Below are 18,680 nucleotides of genomic sequence, written 5' to 3'. Positions count from 1 at the left end.
GAAGTGGCTAATAACATGTTCCACCCTGAATACAGTTGTAAAATGTTGCTAAAAGTGAACAAATCCTTTTTAAAGTCCCTAAAAAAAAAATAAATAAATAAAAAATGGCTAAAAGCCCTTTTCAAGACCTTCTTCTCTCAAGCAGGCTCTTCCCTGCAGTCATTGCTGCCATATCACCTGTGTATAAAGTGCAGCCCTAAATCATGTAATGAAACATCCAAGAGTTTACACATAAGTGCAAACAAAACATAAATATCAGTGAAAACAAAGTTCATACGGTGTAAAAATGAAGTGCTGGTGTAAATCACAAACAATGTGACATATTATAGTCCATATATATGCCAGTGATACTGAAAATCACAAAACCGCCACATATCCAGCTCCAATACAGTGCCAAGGGATCCAATGAACACTCCACCACCACTATGCACTCACCAGAAGGCTACTGGTATAGTAGCAATGATCGATGGTCACTATTCACAATCCTGGGCTGGAGATCCTCCTAGAAAGAAAGCTGTGCTCAATGAGATATTAGGCAGCTGCTGGCCGCTTTCATTCAATTGGCTTGTTTGAGTTGGTGGCAACCCCTTTTTGATATCTGTTGATTTTTCCACCTTCTGGTTGAGTCAGCCAGTGGTGAAACAACAAGGGTCTTCCAGAAAAATTTTCACAGGTGTTCCAGGAGGCAGAATCAGAGTTCCAGGCAGACTTCTGTCTGTATCCCAGGCTGCAGAGCCAAAGCCAAAGGAGACTTTTTCCTCATAGATATAAACATTCTCTGCTGCTTCCTTCAGTTACAAAAATGTAGCCTGGAATCTACAAGGTCAGGAATTGCTTTCTTCCATCTGGGAAACTTACTGGCCTCCATGAACATCAAGGATGCTTACTTGCATGCCCTCATCATTCCAGTACTTCAACGCTACTGTTGGTATGCAACATTACCAGTTTATTGCTTGCCCTTCGTTTTGGTCTGTCCACTGCACCTCAGGTCTTCAAAAAGATGCTAGCTCCTGTACTTGCTCTGCATCACTCTTGGGGCAGCCCCATAGTGAAATACTTAGACAACCTTTCACTGAGGAAACAGTCAACACAGACATTGTCAGTGAACGTCCAAAAAACTGTTCCAACTCTGCAGAGGTTCAGGTGGATCCTGAAGCTCCAGAAGTCAGTGCTGGCACTGACTCACTTGGTGTCTTTTAGGTATCCATCCGAATACTGCTCTGCTCAAGGGTTTTCTTCTGCAGGAAAAACTCTCTCAATCTGTCATACTACTCTCCACATTTTCATGAGGATTTTCGGCTCAATGGTTGCTTCCTTCAGGGCAATTCTGTATGCCTAGTTCCACTGTAGTTGGTTGCAACTCTGCATTTTTGCTGAGTTGGACAAGAAGGCACATTCTCTGAACAGTCGCATATGGCCTGAAACCAAAGATCAGCTTGGCCCTGGCATTGTTGCTCATGAACCCAACCCTGGAGTCTGGGAAATCCTTCCTCCTTTTGGTCTGGAAGGTTCTTCTTATTGATGCCAGAATGATGGGCTAGGGAGGAGTCCTGGATACACTCTCAATGCAAAGGATTTGGTTGGTGGAGGAAACTCATATCTTCATCAGCATTCTGGAACTATGAGCAAATGGTTCTTTTCGATGCAGAACCTCTCAATTCCAGGTGAACATATCAGGATTCAGTTGGAAAAAGCCATGACTGTGGCTTTCAACAACCAATAGGGAGGAACCAGAGGTTTTGCAGCTCAAACAGAAGCTAATTGGATTCTGGCTTGTGCAGAGTTTCACTTTCCAGGTCTGTCCCCCGTGTACATTCTAGGCGTGGAAACTTGGTAGGCAGATTTCCTCAGCCAACAATGCTGAAACTAGGAATGGTCTTTTTACCCATAGAGGTTTCAAAACTTCTGTTGCATTTAGAGGTCACTGGACTTGAACCTTCTGGCTTCCAACAACAATCTGAAAAAGTTTGTCTCTAGGTCCTGGGATTGTCTGTGATATAAGTGGATGCTTTGGTGACGCTGTGGGATCAGTTCAACATGATCTACACTTTTACTCCTCTGAAATGTCTAACACATCTGCTCCACAGGTTCTAGGGGGAGGGCATTACAGTGATACTTGTCGCATTGAACTGACTCAGGTGGATGTGTTTCTTGGACCTCATCAGACTCCTGACACACTCCCTGTAGGCTTGCCCAGATCACCTGGATCTTCCGTCCCATGGACCGGTTTACCATCCTTCATCTCAATTGCTGGCTTTAGCAGCCTGCCCGTTAAAGCCCAGGTTCTAAAAGAGAGGGGCTTGCTTGATTCTGTTATCCCTACACCTCTCAAAGCTAGGAAATAAACTGATTGCACCTGGAAAGCATTTTTTTTATGGTGTGAACTAAGGAGCTTCCATCTCAGGATGTACTCAGAGACGAATCCTTTCTTTGGCCTGGATCAACAATTGGCATAAAGGGTCAAATCTGAGACCTGGCAATTTTCTTTCAGAGACCACTGCCTCTCACTGAGAGCCTTCGTACAGGGTGTCACCCATATTGTCCTATCTGTATGTGCAACAGTGATGTCATGGGTTCTCATCCTGGTTCTGTCAGCCCTTCAAAAACTGCCCTTGGAATCTCTCAAGGATATTCCTCTGACTACACTAACTCACAAGGTTGCCTTCCTGATTGCCATCGCCTCTGCAAGGTGAATTCCCGTTGGCAGACTAAACCTTTTAGGAGTCTTTTCTTGTGCTACACAGATATGAGGTTGTCTTAAGGCCACTCAGGCCTCTACTTCTCAAGGTGGTTTCTTCCTTTCATCTTAACTGGACATTTATCTCCCTTCTCTCTGTCGTGCTCCAAGACATCCCAAAGAGATTTTCCTCCATCTCCTAGATGTGATATGTGCTGTACTTTTAGAGAGGCTGACTCTTTATTATTTTTTTATTGCCCCCTTGCATCAGGTGTCGCCAGTGAGAGTGCCCCCTTGCATCAGGTGTCGCCAGTGAGAGTGCCCCCTTGCATCAGGTGTCGCCAGTGAGAGTGCCCCCTTGCATCAGGTGTCGCCAGTCAGAGTGCCCCCTTGCATCAGGTGTCGCCAGTGAGAGTGCCCCCTTGCATCAGGTGTCGCCAGTGAGAGTGCCCCCTTGCATCAGGTGTCGCCAGTGAGAGTGCCCCCTTGCATCAGGTGTCGCCAGTGAGAGTGCCCCCTTGCATCAGGTGTCGCCAGTGAGAGTGCCCCCTTGCATCAGGTGTCGCCAGTGAGAGTGCCCCCTTGCATCAGGTGTCGCCAGTGAGAGTGCCCCCTTGCATCAGGTGTCGCCAGTGAGAGTGCCCCCTTGCATCAGGTGTCGCCAGTGAGAGTGCCCCCTTGCATCAGGTGTCGCCAGTGAGAGTGCCCCCTTGCATCAGGTGTCGCCAGTGAGAGTGCCCCCTTGCATATGATCAAGTGTCGGCAGTGAGAGTGCCCCCTTGCATATGATCAAGTGTCGGCAGTGAGAGTGCCCCCTTGCATATGATCAAGTGTCGGCAGTGAGAGTGCCCCCTTGCATATGATCAAGTGTCGGCAGTGAGAGTGCCCCCTTGCATATGATCAAGTGTCGGCAGTGAGAGTGCCCCCTTGCATATGATCAAGTGTCGGCAGTGAGAGTGCCCCCTTGCATATGATCAAGTGTCGGCAGTGAGAGTGCCCCCTTGCATATGATCAAGTTTCGCCAGTGAGAGTGCCCCCTTGCATATGATCAAGTGTCGCCAGTCAGCGTGCCCCCTTGCATATGATCAAGTGTCGCCAGTCAGCGTGCCCCCTTACATCAAGGTCCCCCCGTCAGCGTGCCCCCTTACATCAAGGTCCCCCCGTCAGCGTGCCCCCTCCCATCAGATGTCTTCAACAGCGTGCCCTCTTAAAACAGGGTCCCCATCAGAGTGCCCCCCTTACATGGATTGCCCCCATCAGTGTGCCTCCTTACATCAACTATCTGCATCAAACTGGCTCATGGACTCTGAGATGAGGAGGGGCACAGCCCACCACAGCACCCCCTACATCCAGCCATGTCACAAACCCCTCAGTTGGATTTCTTTTGGTCCTCCCAATCTCCCAAAGTTACTTCTACCTTGTGTCCCTTAAACCTGGTACTCACAATGAGAATATCGTCCAATTTGTCTGTATTTTTTTTTTTTTTTGCATGCTAGTCTCATATTGAAAAAGAATAGATACAAAAATTCTCGTAACCCAGAATACAGCTTCCCACGATGATGTAATACATTGTTTTGTTTCTGAGCATGCGTGGTTATGGTCACTTGATTTTTTTTTGGGGGGATGAAAACTGTACTTATTACACGATATTCATAAATTTTATTATCTTATGAGAAAAATGTTCATGCTTGTCCCTTTGGATTATTTTGCACTGTCTGATCAGCTGTCAAAAGCTGTGCACTAGAGACCAAAATTATCATACAAGTGCTCTGAAAAAGTTTTTTTTTTTTTTTTTTTTTTTTTTTTGGTCCGATATTCTCATTGTGTGTACTAGGCATTCAGGAACTCCAAGAAAAGGATTTTGCTACTGCAAAGTCAAAAATCTTGCTATTTGAGCTTAGTGAATTCATGTGATTTATGGCCAGTGATTGTCGGGGTCTTATTTGATGCTCCTCTGCAGTAAGTAGTTCTGCGGGGTTGACATTCACTGGGAGTTATTTAATGAAACTTCATGGTGCAAAATCGGGTGCAGCTCTGCATACAGACCAATCAGCTTCTAGGTTTTATCGTCAAAGCTCAACTGAACAAGCTGAAGTTAGAAGCTGATTGGCTACCATGCACAGCTGCTCCACATTTTGTGTGCTCCAGTTTTAGTAAATCTCCCGCACTGCATTATTTTAAATGTGACTAAAGATGGGCAGCAAATTGCAACAAGTGCCTGTGACAGGTCCAAATGCTTGAGTTAACCCCTGAATCACTGGAAGATGACAGCTGTAGGGATATCTGAGGGGGGCAGAAGAATGAACATTTTCCAGGGATATAGCAGCCAGCAGCTCAAGAGACACTTTGTATTCATTGTAAGTACCTTCTCTAGTGCTGATTAAAAAAAAAATCACTAAACCTAATCTTTAAGGGGAGGAGGAGGAGAAGGCATTTAATTAGGGAAGTTTTCGGGTAAACTAAGGTGTTTTTGTTTTTTTCTACTTGTCTGCTTGCTTTAACTTACATCATACCATATACAGGCTGGAGCTCATCCCATTGATCTGCAGATGAAAAAACAGACCAGATACAATAGTAAAAATGTCAGGGCTTGCTTACACTAGCAGCTGTCACTGATGCCCCTCTGCAAAACTTCACACAGTGTTTATAAACACTGTGTCAGATGGTCCTTACACAGCAACTGGCAGCTATCATTTTGACAGCCAGAAATTGCTAGCAAGTGCCAGGGGGAAAGCAGTAGGGTGGCAAATATAATATATATAAACAGCGCAAAATATATAAAATATATAAACAGAGCAAAATAGACCTAAATACAAATATTAATAAATCACAAGATATAAATGTCCCATATTAATTAGTGCATATTTATATCAAAAAATCTTCAGGAAAAAACACCATAAAGTCCCTTGTGATGAAAACTAAGGATTCCAAATATTTTTATCGCCTTCCACCTATCACCCATGCACACCAACATCAAATACACTCACCAGATTTTGGTGAGTGAAAAGCCTTTAGGATTTTGGGGAATCCTAAACCCTCTTTTCATCAGCTCAATGATAGCCTGCCCCTCCAAGTTAAGATCTTCTTTCAGGTCCTCACCGTGGCTCCACCATATCATCAAAGAAAAAACTTATATAGTGTAATATTGCCACAAAAGGACCCTGCTTACATCGATTGTTTTTTTTTTTTTGGCTTGACTGTCTAGCACACCCAGTATCCACAGCTAGTTAAACCCTTTATTTCCATTGCCAGGAATTCAGGACCATCCTGGGCTTCTGCTGTAGTGGTGACTATGGTCCTTTCTGTCCTTGTTAACAAATGTGAATAATTTGGGATCTTTGCCACTAATATGATTTTTTTTTCATTGTCTCTATCCAGTTTCCTCAGGATTCATCACTGGGTCACGAGATCGAAGTACATACCAGACAGTCGATCACACAGATGGATCTGCTGACCAAGACAACAAGATGCCCTCCCGGTACTGAGGGTGGAAATGCTCGCCCACCTGTCCTTTCCACACTAGGAAGGAGATGGAACTCATGGGTGGTCAGAAGTGGTGAAAGTGCCTTCCAGAAAGGCCGCTGAGCTACTGCATGGCAATTGTCTCCCTGAAAGACTTGTGTGTTACTGAGTCAGCAGGGAAATGTGTGTGTACAGGTCTATATGTACAGCTAATCAATTATGCTGCAATACCCCCTTAAATGTGATTACCTCCAGTGTGTGCAACATGACTGCCTTGACTTTGATGCAGACTGTTATACTATATATATGTGATTTGCTTTTCTTGAGACCAAATTATATTCAAAGGGAAGTTTACTGTTAGATTTTTTTTCTTTGTGGAACTGAAATTATTTAAAGTCCAAATGATTCAGTTTAAATCAGCTAAACACATTGAAGTTACCTCTACACAAAAATTATGCAAAATCTTACAGTTTTTTTTCATAAAACAGCAGCCAAAGCATGAGTAGAAAAGCCTGTCCCCTGCCAGCATGCTGCAGAAAAGAGCCCATGCTCTCCTGGTGGAAGCAGTCGCCACTCTGCAGACTTCTGAAATCCTCCCTGCTGAGCCAGAGCTATTTTTCTACAATCAGCAAAGCTCATGTTCCCTTCTGATTGGGTAGCTCTAACTCTGACTCAGCACAGGACATGTTGGACCCGTGCAGAGTGAACTCTGCTTCCATACAGACAGCAATAGTTCTTCTCTACAGCATGGTGGCAGAGTATGGACTTTTCTGCTCAGGCTGTGATGGCTTTCTAAAAAATAAAAGTGAACTGTAAAACTTTAAACGCCTTCTGTTTTGATGCACCTGGAATGTGTCAAGATGATTAAACTAAAAGTTCAGTTGGACTTTAAAGGAAGCCGCAGTGTATCCTCAGCAGCTATGTGTTTTGAAAACCTTGCTGAAAATCTTTTGTTCTGTTCCTGCTGGCTATAGGCATATATGCAGCTGCTGGGCAGATGGGCTTTACCACCGAGCCACCGCACATATGTGTCCCTGGGGGAACTTCTTTCTTTGCTGAGAACATGCTCACTGCACACTCAGCACAGTACCTAGGCTGTCAGAGCTAGCTCTTAGTGCATACTTGCGATTAACAGCTTCCAATCATGTGACAGCCAATCACAGCGATTGGAAAGCCCACCTCCGTCTCCCAGCATTTAAATCCTCTTACAGGGCCAGGGTACAGTAGTGGCAATGGGTTCAAGTGCCGTACACATTTAATTCTCTTGCTTTTCCTTGTTTTGGAGCATTGTATTTCATATATCCCCTCTTGACTCCATCTGTCATAGTATGTGCTTGAACATCCCTGTTCAATAACTGCTCAGTTAGCTTTATGATGGGTCTGTTTGTTTTCATTCAGTCAGTGCTGACTATAGACTTGCAATGAAAGGTAAAACACAATCGCGTGTGTGTATATGTATATATGTATATATAATATATATAGTTGTGTTCAAAATAATAGCAGTGTGTTGAAAAAAAGTGAATAAAGCTCAAAATCCTTCTAATAGCTTTTATTTCCATACACACAAATGCATTGGGAACACGACACATTCTATTCCAAATCAAAACATGAAGAAAAATACATCAAATTTGTGTTGTTCTTCTAAAAAAAATTGAAGAAAAGTGAATATTAGGCTGTTCAAAAAAATAGCAGTGTTTGTATTCTTCTTTAAAAACTCAAACATTCACTATATAAACTGAAAAATGTTTGAAGATTTTGCTTTCCTTTGAATCACTTAATGAATATTTAGTTGTATAAGCACTGTTTCTGAGAACTGCTGTACATCTGTGTTGCATGGAGTCACCCAACTTCTGGCCCCTGTGATCAGGTATTCCAGCCCAGGAGGATTGGACTACATTCCACAGTTCTTCTCTATTTATTGGTTTTGCCTCAGAAACTGCATTTTTGATGTCACCCCACAAGTTTTCTATTGGATTAAAATCCGGGGATTGGGCTGGCCACTCCATAACATCAATCTTGTTGGTCTGGAACCAAGATGTTGTACGTTTACTGGTGTGTTTGGGGTCGTTGTCTTGTTGGAACACCCATTTCAAGGGCATTTCCTCTTCAGCATAAGGCAGCATGATCTCTTCAAATATTCTGATGTATTCAAACTGATCCCTGATCCCTGGTATGCGATAAACACGCCTATCATTTTCTGCACTTCTTTGTATGTTTTCCCCTCTCCAATCAACTTTTTAATCAAGGTACGCTGTTCTTCTGAACAATGTCTGGAACGACCCATTTTCCTCAGAATTTCAGAGAGAAATGCACTGTAACCAGCATGTACAACATTTGCTGCCTTCCTTCCTTAAATAAGGGCAATAATTGCCACCTGTTTTTCAAAGAATGAATGACCTCACTAATAGAACTCCACACTGCTATTATTTTGAACATGCCCCTTTCAATTAGTGATTCAATTACACAGAATCAGCAGCATGCATGTCATGACTGTTGGGTCTGTTGGATTTCTATTACTCTACTACACCTGCTAGTAAATTATTTGTCATGTAGAAATATCATTTCTACCAAAAACAGTGATTGATCAGGTAAGTGAAGTCTGACTGCTATTATTTTGAACACAACTGTATATATATATATAAAACACTTTGATGTTGAGTTTGAACATAAGAGTTACCCATTTTGTTTTTCAGTTTATAACCAGCTAGGCTGTAGGGTCCATTTGTCATTGGTTACCCTTTGATCCCTGATACCCGATCTTAATGTACAGTTGTCACAACTGTACATCAAGATCAGGGATCAAAGGAAAACCTGATGCACTCTGCCTTCTGGATCTAAGCTGCTCAATATAGGTGGATGACACCGAACCAGTATGGAGAATAAGATCAACCAGTAGCCTGTGGCTATATATTCCTTTACCTATTTTTTTCTATAGTTGTATAAGATCCATGTGTCAGCCGTGTTTTGCCCGTATGGGATGCACAAGTGTTTCGTGCATCCATGTGCAGACAGTCCCATCCCATTCCATTCATGTCAGTTGGGATGCAGTGGCTGCACAGACACAGCTGCTGCTTCCACTTTAATTATATGTGGGACAGGCTTCTGTACCACGTAGCTGTCAAATTGGGAGTAGCGGCTGTGTTTGTCCAGGTGCTGCGTCCCCATTGACATGAATGGGGATGCATGGAACACTTGTGCATCTTGTACATGCAAACACGGCCCTGATACAGGTGTACGCTAAGTACGCCTGTGTGAACAAGGCCTTAATGTACGCGTCTCCTTCACAGTGTTTGACGGTTCTTTCATACCCTGTTTGTGTCTAAACTTCATAAATAGCGTTTTATTACTTGTGGTGTTCAATATGTATATACAGGCTCATGAAGTATTCCTTGTGCCCACTGGACCGTGTTAAAGGCCAGATCCTCCATTCTTAGCAAGAACATGTTGATATGTGCGGCCCGCAGTGGTTGGACCTACCTTCCAAAAAAAATATATATATATTTTTTAGGTTGAGTTGGCCCTTCAATTACAAATGCACTTTACATTTTATTGCACTTCTTTCACAGGCTGGTTGTTTTTCATTTATGTTTTCTTCCAAGGTATACCATTTAAGATGCATGGAGATTCTTGTGACTGACGAATATTCTTGAAACAATGCATGAATGGTTATCACTAGGTAGACTCGAGCTGATACGAAGGACAGCTAGTGCTGTTTACTATGTGAATCCGGCCAAGACGTTTTGAGAAAGGTGTTTCGTTGTAATTGAAAACATTTGCATTGTTACCATTTTGCCTTGCCAAAGGCTTCTTGTCGGCTTTTTATCGAATGCTTATAAGTTCCATAGAGTTTTAGGACTGAAGTAGATGTAAAGCAACAGATGTTTGCACTCTATGTCACAGTGAGATTCCCACCAAGGGGTATGTACTGTAGTTACTGATGTCATTATTGCCTTTTTCAGAGCAGCATCCCAATGACTTTGTTCACCTCCTGCAACGCCTGCTACCCAGATGCAGGGTGGAATTTGTGTTGCCTGTTGACTAATGAGCTGAGCAAACAAGAGTCCACCTTCCCAGGCTGTTCTCCCACAGAGCTTGTCATTAGTAACAGAATCCACGTGCATGGCTTTATTCACATATTATAAAGGTGCAGTGAGATTTAAAGGCCCGTTCATTCTTGGCATGTGTGTTGGCTGGGGGTTTTGATGCATTAATATGTGGCATCCACATATACATTTTTTTTTTGTGGGTGTTTTAAACCATCAGCATACCAGTATCAGGGTTCACTCACAGTGATGTAACTGATCTGTAGAAAATATATAGACTGCATTCTCAGTGATGTCACCGATCTATAGTGGAATGGATAAGCTGCATCCCCACTGATGTGACTGATCTGTAGCGAATGGGTAGACTGCATTCTCATCTCTCCATCACCAGCCTCTAGTGCATGTGTAGTCTGCACCCCCACTGATGTCACCTGTCTTTATTGAATGGATAGGCTGCAATCTCAGTGATGTCACCGGTCTCTATTTAATGAATAGGCTGCATTTTCAGTGATGTCACTGATCTGTACTGATGTGATAGGCTGCATCGTCGCTGATCTGTAGTGAATAGATAGGCTACATCGTCACTGATCTGTAATGATGGGATAGGCTGCATTGTCATTGATCTGTAGTGAATGGATAGGCTGCATTGTCACTGATCTGTAGTGAATGGATAGGCTGCATTGTCACTGATCTGTAGTGAATGGATAGGCTGCATTGTCACTGATCTGTAGTGAATGGATAGGCTGCATTGTCACTGATCTGTAGTGAATAGATAGGCTGCATCGTCACTGATCTGTAATGATGGGATAGGCTGCATCGTCACTGATCTGTAATGATGGGATAGGCTGCATCGTCATTGATCTGTAATGAATGGATAGGCGGCATTGTCACTGATCTGTAGTGAATAGATAGGCTGCATCGTCACTGATCTGTAATGATGGGATAGGCTGCATCGTCATTGATCTGTAATGAATGGATAGGCGGCATTGTCACTGATCTGTAGTGAATAGATAGGCTGCATCGTCACTGATCTGTAATGATGGGATAGGCTGCATCGTCATTGATCTGTAATGAATGGATAGGCTGCATCGTCATTGATCTGTAATGAATGGATAGGCTGCATCGTCATTGATCTGTAATGAATGGATAGGCTGCATTGTCACTGATCTGTAGTGAATGGATAGGCTACATTGTCACTGATCTGTAATGAATGGATAGGCTGCATTGTCATTGATCTGTAATGAATGGATAGGCGGCATTGTCACTGATCTGTAGTGAATGGATAGGCGGCATTGTCACTGATCTGTAGTGAATGGATAGGCTGCATTGTCACTGATCTGTAGTGAATGGATAGGCTGCATTGTCACTGATCTGTAGTGAATAGATAGGCTGCATCGTCACTGATCTGTAATGATGGGATAGGCTGCATCGTCATTGATCTGTAATGAATGGATAGGCGGCATTGTCACTGATCTGTAGTGAATAGATAGGCTGCATCGTCACTGATCTGTAATGATGGGATAGGCTGCATCGTCACTGATCTGTAATGATGGGATAGGCTGCATCGTCACTGATCTGTAATGATGGGATAGGCTGCATCGTCACTGATCTGTAATGAATGGATAGGCTGCATCGTCATTGATCTGTAATGAATGGATAGGCTGCATTGTCACTGATCTGTAGTGAATGGATAGGCTACATTGTCACTGATCTGTAATGAATGGATAGGCTGCATTGTCATTGATCTGTAATGAATGGATAGGCGGCATTGTCACTGATCTGTAGTGAATGGATAGGCGGCATTGTCACTGATCTGTAGTGAATGGATAGGCTGCATTGTCACTGATCTGTAGTGAATGGATAGGCTGCATTGTCACTGATCTGTAGTGAATAGATAGGCTGCATCGTCACTGATCTGTAATGATGGGATAGGCTGCATCGTCATTGATCTGTAATGAATGGATAGGCGGCATTGTCACTGATCTGTAGTGAATGGATAGGCTGCATTGTCACTGATCTGTAGTGAATAGATAGGCTGCATCGTCACTGATCTGTAATGATGGGATAGGCTGCATCGTCACTGATCTGTAATGATGGGATAGGCTGCATCGTCACTGATCTGTAATGATGGGATAGGCTGCATCGTCACTGATCTATAATGAATGGATAGGCTGCATCGTCATTGATCTGTAATGAATGGATAGGCTGCATCGTCATTGATCTGTAATGAATGGATAGGCTGCATTGTCACTGATCTGTAGTGAATGGATAGGCTGCATTGTCACTGATCTGTAGTGAATGGATAGGCTATGTCGTTGCTGATGTGCAGTGAATGGATAGGCTGCGTCGTCACTGATGTGTAGTGAATGAATAGGCTGCATCGTCGCTGATGTGTAGTAAATGCATAGGCAGCGTCATCGCCGATGTGTAGTGAATGGATAGGCTGTGTCGTTGCTGATCTGTAGTGAATGGATAGGCTGTGTCGTTGCTGATCTGTAGTGAATGGATAGGCTGTGTCGTCGCTGATGTGTAGTGAATGCATAGGCTGCATTGTCACTGATCTGTAATGAATTGATAGGCTGCATTGTCACTGATCTGTAGTGAGTGAATGGATAGGCTGCATTGTCACTGATGTGTAGTGAATGGATAGGCTGCATCGTCACTGATCTGTAGTGAATGGATAGGCTGCATCGTCTCTGATCTGTAGTGAATGGATAGGCTGCATCGTCTCTGATCTGTAGTGAATGGATAGGCTGCATCGTCTCTGATCTGTAGTGAATGGATAGGCTGCATCGTCTCTGATCTGTAGTGAATGGTTAGGCTGCATCGTCTCTGATCTGTAGTGAATGGATAGGCTGCATCGTCTCTGATCTGTAGTGAATGGATAGGCTGCATCGTCTCTGATCTGTAGTGAATGGATAGGCTGCATCGTCACTGATCTATAATGAATGGGTAGGCTGCATTCTCAGTGATGTCATCAGTCTCTAGTGAATGGATAGGCTGCATTCTCAGTGATGTCATCACTCTCGAATGAATGGATAGGCTGCATTCTCAGTGAAGTCATCGGTCAGTGGATTCTCATTCAGTATGGTTCCAGCCATCAAAACTGCAATCTATGTAACAATCTCTTTTTGCTTCAGACAATATTTTTCTTAGGAATAATCCTTTGTTTCTGTGCCTTACTCATGTATATACTTTCTTTCAGCAGCTCCCTTTAATCATTGAATTGTGAATTGTTTTGTATTATATAAAAACTTTATTTGTCTGTGGTAAGGAAGAATATAATATAATGGGTTCCTTTTGAAGGATTTGAAGAAAATAAAAATCTGTAAAATAAAAGCGGTTGTTGCTCATTTCTCTGCAATGTGAGGACTGTAGATGTCCATGCTTTGTTTACTACTCAGTAGAACCATGAAGATCCACTGGATCTACAGTCACTGTGGTCAGATCTGATTGGCTGCAACTCTCATCAAATAAAAAAAGTCTTGTATTGCTGAAAATAACTTTTAATGGGATATTGTAATTCAATTGATTAAAAAAGTAAGTTTTCTGACGTAGATTGAATCATGTAGGTGCTAGTCCATTATACGTACAAGTCAGTTGTCTATTTTTCATTCTTTCACTTGTCTGAAAATTTAAATTGCCATAATGAAAAGTATTTTCTAGTCTCCTCTGTCTTCTTCGATCGGTCTGAGAAATATTGCTGAATTGCGGGGTGCAGAAAAGCAGAGTATCAGATCAAAAGCTGGAATATTTTATTTCTCGGTGTGTAAATATTTGATGAGAGTTTTATGTTGCATTTTGGTAAAATCTTCGCATTGATCAGCAATTTTTTGAGCGGTCTGAGGATCTCTTTTTTTCCCCTGATCGCTCTAATCCGTATCCTTGCTCAGCTGCTTGTCGGGTGCTAATTGCCTCGTCTGCAGCTGGTTCTGTTCTAGAGGAAATTTCAGCTGGTCTCAGTTCAGAAGGTAAAATAATAAGGCCGCTCGTGACTGCTTCTCACCGGCAGCTGTCATAATGTCCGAGTGATCCAGCATAATATGTATTCATTACACCCCTTCCTGGTAGGCTAATGTGCTGAAACAGAACAGCAAGGGACCGAAATGATTATTAGTGCTGAAAGGCGAATTGTATGTCACATGGTGGAGCCTAATCAACTTTACTTTTTAACACATCAGAAAGCTGAATTTATTTATTTTTTTACATTGTAACTGAAATTAACTGTGCTCAAGAACACTGAGGCATATCCAGACCAGCCAGATGATCGTTCAGGAGGAAACTTTGTATTTTACCAAAAAAGTAGTAGATGTTTGGGACATACTTCCAGTCAGGGGCGGACTGACATCTCATGGGGCCCCCGGGCAATAGGGGATCATGGGGCCCCTGTGTCCTTGCCCAAACTCAAAAAAGCCTATGAAAAAGGTACCAGGGGCATCTCATGGGGCCCCCTACTGACCCTGGGCCCTCGGGCAGTGCCCGAGTTTTCAAATGGTCAGTCCACCCCTGTTTCCAGTAGAGGTAAAAGAAAAAGCAAAATATTTCACTTTGACATAAAGATTTCCCAAATAGTGTACAACATGGAGGGCTTGCAGAGGAAAAAAGATTTGGGAATGCTTATGTCAGATGATTGTAAAATGAGCAAACAATGAGGTCTGGTAGTGGTGAATAGGATTCTGGGGGGAATTACTAGAGGGTTCGCCAGAAAGAGGAAGGAGTTCCTGATTCACTATATCCAGTCTCCCAGGACCCTGCATTCGCTATATCTGGTCTCCCCGGACCCTGCACTCACTATATCTGGTCTCCCCGGACCCTGCATTCACTATATCTGTTCTCCCCGGACCCTGCATTCACTATATCCGGTCTCCCCGGACCCTGCATTCACTATATCCGGTCTCCCCGGACCCTGCATTCACTATATCCGGTCTCCCCGGACCCTGCATTCACTATATCCGGTCTCCCCGGACCCTGCATTCACTATATCCGGTCTCCCCGGACCCTGCATTCACTATATCTGGTCTCCCCGGACCCTGCATTCACTATATCTGGTCTCCCAGGACCCTGCATTCACTATATCTCATCATCTCCCCCAAACGGTCATATGCCACCATAATACAAGGAAGTGGCTAAATAGTGCATTTCCATTCAAAACAATTACATTTTGTTCAGTAAATGTGCTCACAAAAGGAAGTATAGAGAACAGTCTGCAAGCCTTTTTGCACTCAGCTAGTGGGTGTCATGCCATGACTACTAGCTCCGCCCAATGCATTTCGTCATAACAGGCGTCATTGGGGGACCGCTCCCCTGATGACACCTGTTATGAAGAAATGCGTTGAACAAAGCTAGTGGTGATGTAATTACGGGCACAGGCTGAGTGCAGTGAGGCCTAGAGGTCAGCTTTTCTGGTGAGGAGTGTGTACACCTGGTGTTTTGGAATTGAAGCATTTGGCACCTTGTCACTGGAGCAGGGGTGGACTGATCATTTGGAAACTCGGGCACTGCCTGAGGGCCCGGGGTCAGTAGGGGGCCCCATGAGATGCCCCTGGTACCTTTTTCATAGGGTTTTTTGAGTTTGGGCAAGGACACAGGGGCCCCATGATCCCATATTGCCCGGGGGCCCCATGAGTTGTCAGTCCGCCCCTGCACTGGAGTGACATTTACTTAAGCACTAGTTCACTTCATAGTCATTCTTCACATGGAGGGGGAGATTTACTAAAACCGGTTGCACTCAGAATCTGGTGCAGCTGTGCATGGTAGCCAATCAGCTTCTAACTTAAGCTTGTTAATTAAACTGTGACAATTAAACCTGGAAGCTGATTGGTTTCTATGCAGAGCTACACCAGATTTTGTACTCTCAAGTTTTAGTAAATAACCCTTGGAGTGTCTGATTTTGTGATTTTTTTTTTTTTTTGTATCCTTTTTTTTATGTTTACACGTGATTGTATTGTTTTTATGTGTTATAATGTTTTACACTTACCCCTGGTTCACATATATGTGACCGTGCGGGCCACGTTTTGCACGAGAGCCCATTCATTTGAATGGTCTCCCGTTCCCCGTGGCACACAGGGAAGAAGTCCCTGCACTTCTGAAAACGCAGCCTGCACAGGAACCTCGGTTCCCAGTACGGTTGTGTTTTCCAGTGTGGGAGGCGTGCCATTAGAATTAATGGCACCCGCCCTCGGGTCTGCATTCCTCTGTGCGGGTGGTGCGGCTGCACGGATTTTCGTGCGGATCTGCAGCCGCACCACCCCCACATATGTGAACCTAGCCTTAATCAACATTGTAATATATTTGCCTAAGGTATGTTTTTTTTTTGTTTTGTTTTTTTTTTTTTTTTTGTTCTTGTTTTTGTTTTTTTTATGTGACATCACACCATTTTTCTTATACGTCTCCATGCACACAGGGCGTTTTAATAACACTGGTAACGTTAGCTGTGTAAATTCACACTAAAAACTTGAGATTTCAGCGTGTTTGCATTAGCGTTTAACCGTGTTTTTCACGTTTTGTGGTTTTTAGCATTTTTGGGGTTTTTTTGTTATCCAAAAAAATAAAATTTTGGGGGGTCAAAAAAAGTCCAAAAATGCCGGTTTGCCGCGATTTACCTCGTTTTTCAGTGTTTGAGTGTTTTTACAGCTACAAAAGCTCCACTAGAAATGCACTAGTTCTGGGTTTTTTCCAGCCAAAAAACGTTGATTAGTCTATGTGTGTATGGACACATAGGATAACATGCTGGGGGGTTTACTGGTTGTAGAAAAAAAACGTCAAAAGCCAAAAACAGCCTCTGTAAAAATGTCCCGTGTGCATGAGGACCAGGGGTGGACTAACAACTCATGGGGCCCCCGGGCAATAGGGGATCATGGGGCCCCTGTGTCCTTGCCCAAACTCAAAAAAGCCTATGAAAAAGGTACCAGGGGCATCTCATGGGGCCTCCTACTGACCCCGGGCCCTCAGGCAGTGCCCGAGTTTCCAAATGGTCAGTCCGCCCCTGATGAGGACTTATGTTCTTTGGGGTTAGGGCAGGATTGTGACAGCAGTGGGGACTGATCATCCGTTTACAGCAAATGTTCATATTAGGCCAATCCACTTGCTGAAATTTCCAAAAGCAGTTCTATCTCCGTATCTACAGAACAGGATCAGGTAAGGCAACAAAACGAACAAATTGCTTTTTATTTGTCTAATTAACCTTGAAAGATCTTTTATCCAAAAAAAATCCATGTTCAGGAGTAGATGTTCACCGATTTTTAGCTTGGTGCTGAAATTAAAATTTCCCATGAATAATTCACGGGCAGACCCCATTTCAGCCAGGTGGAATATTGCTTTGCTTGTAGTTTAGCTGACAGCCTGGTGAAGTCAGCATGTTTGCATGGTCCATGCGTTGGAGGGGGTGTGCGCTGGCTGAGCTTTCATCCTTCACTTCATATACAAGAGATCTGCAGAATCATCACATCAGCTGCGTCCGTTACATCTCAGAGATGGCACACACGCGGCTGGCTAATCCCGCCACAACGATCGCCGTCACCTTCAAGGCCACTGATGACTGATAAAGAATTGGCTTGGGACATAAATCAAGAGCGGTGACAGATTTGCTTGTGAGAGAACTGTCAAATGACACCAAGAGTCTCCTTCCACATTAAAGAGTCGCTCCACCATTCAGCGGACTATGATGTTTGCACAATCAGCGATTTTATGGATACGTATTAAGCCAGTGATGGCGAACCTTTCTGAGCCCGAGTGCCCAAACTGCAACACAAAACCAACTTTTTTATTTCAAAGTGCCAACACTGGAATTAATCACTTGCCTACCGGGCATTTTTACCCCCTTCCTGCCCAGGACAATTTTCAGCTTTCAGTGCTGTTGCACTTAACAATGACAATTGTGCGGTCATGCAACACTGTAACCATATGCAATTTTTATAATTTTTTCAAACAAATAGAGCTTTTTTTGGTGGTATTTAATCACCACTGGGTGTTTTATTTTTTGCACTATAAATGAAAAAAGAGCAAAAATTAAAAACATAAAAGGTTTCCTTTGCTTCTATTCTAAAATTTTGCAAACAGGTAATATTTCTTCTTTGATGTGCGTTGGTGAGGCTGCACTGATAGGCGGCACTGATGGGCATTGATGAGGCGGCACAGATAGGTAGCACTGATGAGGCGGCACTGGTGAGCATTGATGAGGAGGCACTGATGATGCACTGATATGCAGGAAAGGATGGGCACTGATAAGCGGCACTGACTGATAGCACCAACTGGAGGCACTGACCGGCGGCACTGCTGGGCATCATTGATGGGTGGCACTGATGGGCAGCACTAATGAGGTGTCACAGATAGGTGGCACTGATGGACGACACTGATAATGGGTATTGATAGACAGCACTGATAGGTGGCACTGACTGACATCACTGCTGGCCACTGACTGGCGGCACTGCTGGCCACTGAATGGTGGCACTGACTGGCAGCACTGCTGGGCTGCACTGATGGGCACAGGTGGGTGGCAC

The 18,680-nt window shown here is 43.7% G+C and overlaps 1 protein-coding gene across 1 annotated transcript in view; it reads left to right on the top strand.

The window, feature by feature from the left end:
* Positions 1-13,521, top strand: part of AGTRAP (angiotensin II receptor associated protein) — a 38,292-nt gene extending 24,771 nt beyond the window's left edge. Inside the window, exon 5 of the mRNA XM_089658147.1 lies at positions 6,056-13,521. Coding sequence (XP_089514273.1) covers positions 6,056-6,162 — 107 coding nt within the window. The 3' untranslated portion in view covers positions 6,163-13,521. The remainder of the gene's footprint in view (positions 1-6,055) is intronic.
* Positions 13,522-18,680: the final 5,159 nt, after the last annotated feature.

This window comes from Staurois parvus, unplaced genomic scaffold (assembly GCF_062004578.1).
Source record: "Staurois parvus isolate SC_StPar_1 unplaced genomic scaffold, SC_StPar_1.0 ptg001053l, whole genome shotgun sequence".
NCBI lineage: Eukaryota > Metazoa > Chordata > Amphibia > Anura > Ranidae > Staurois > Staurois parvus.
Note: the sequence above shows the minus strand (reverse complement) of the source record. Positions and strands in the feature narration are given on the sequence as shown.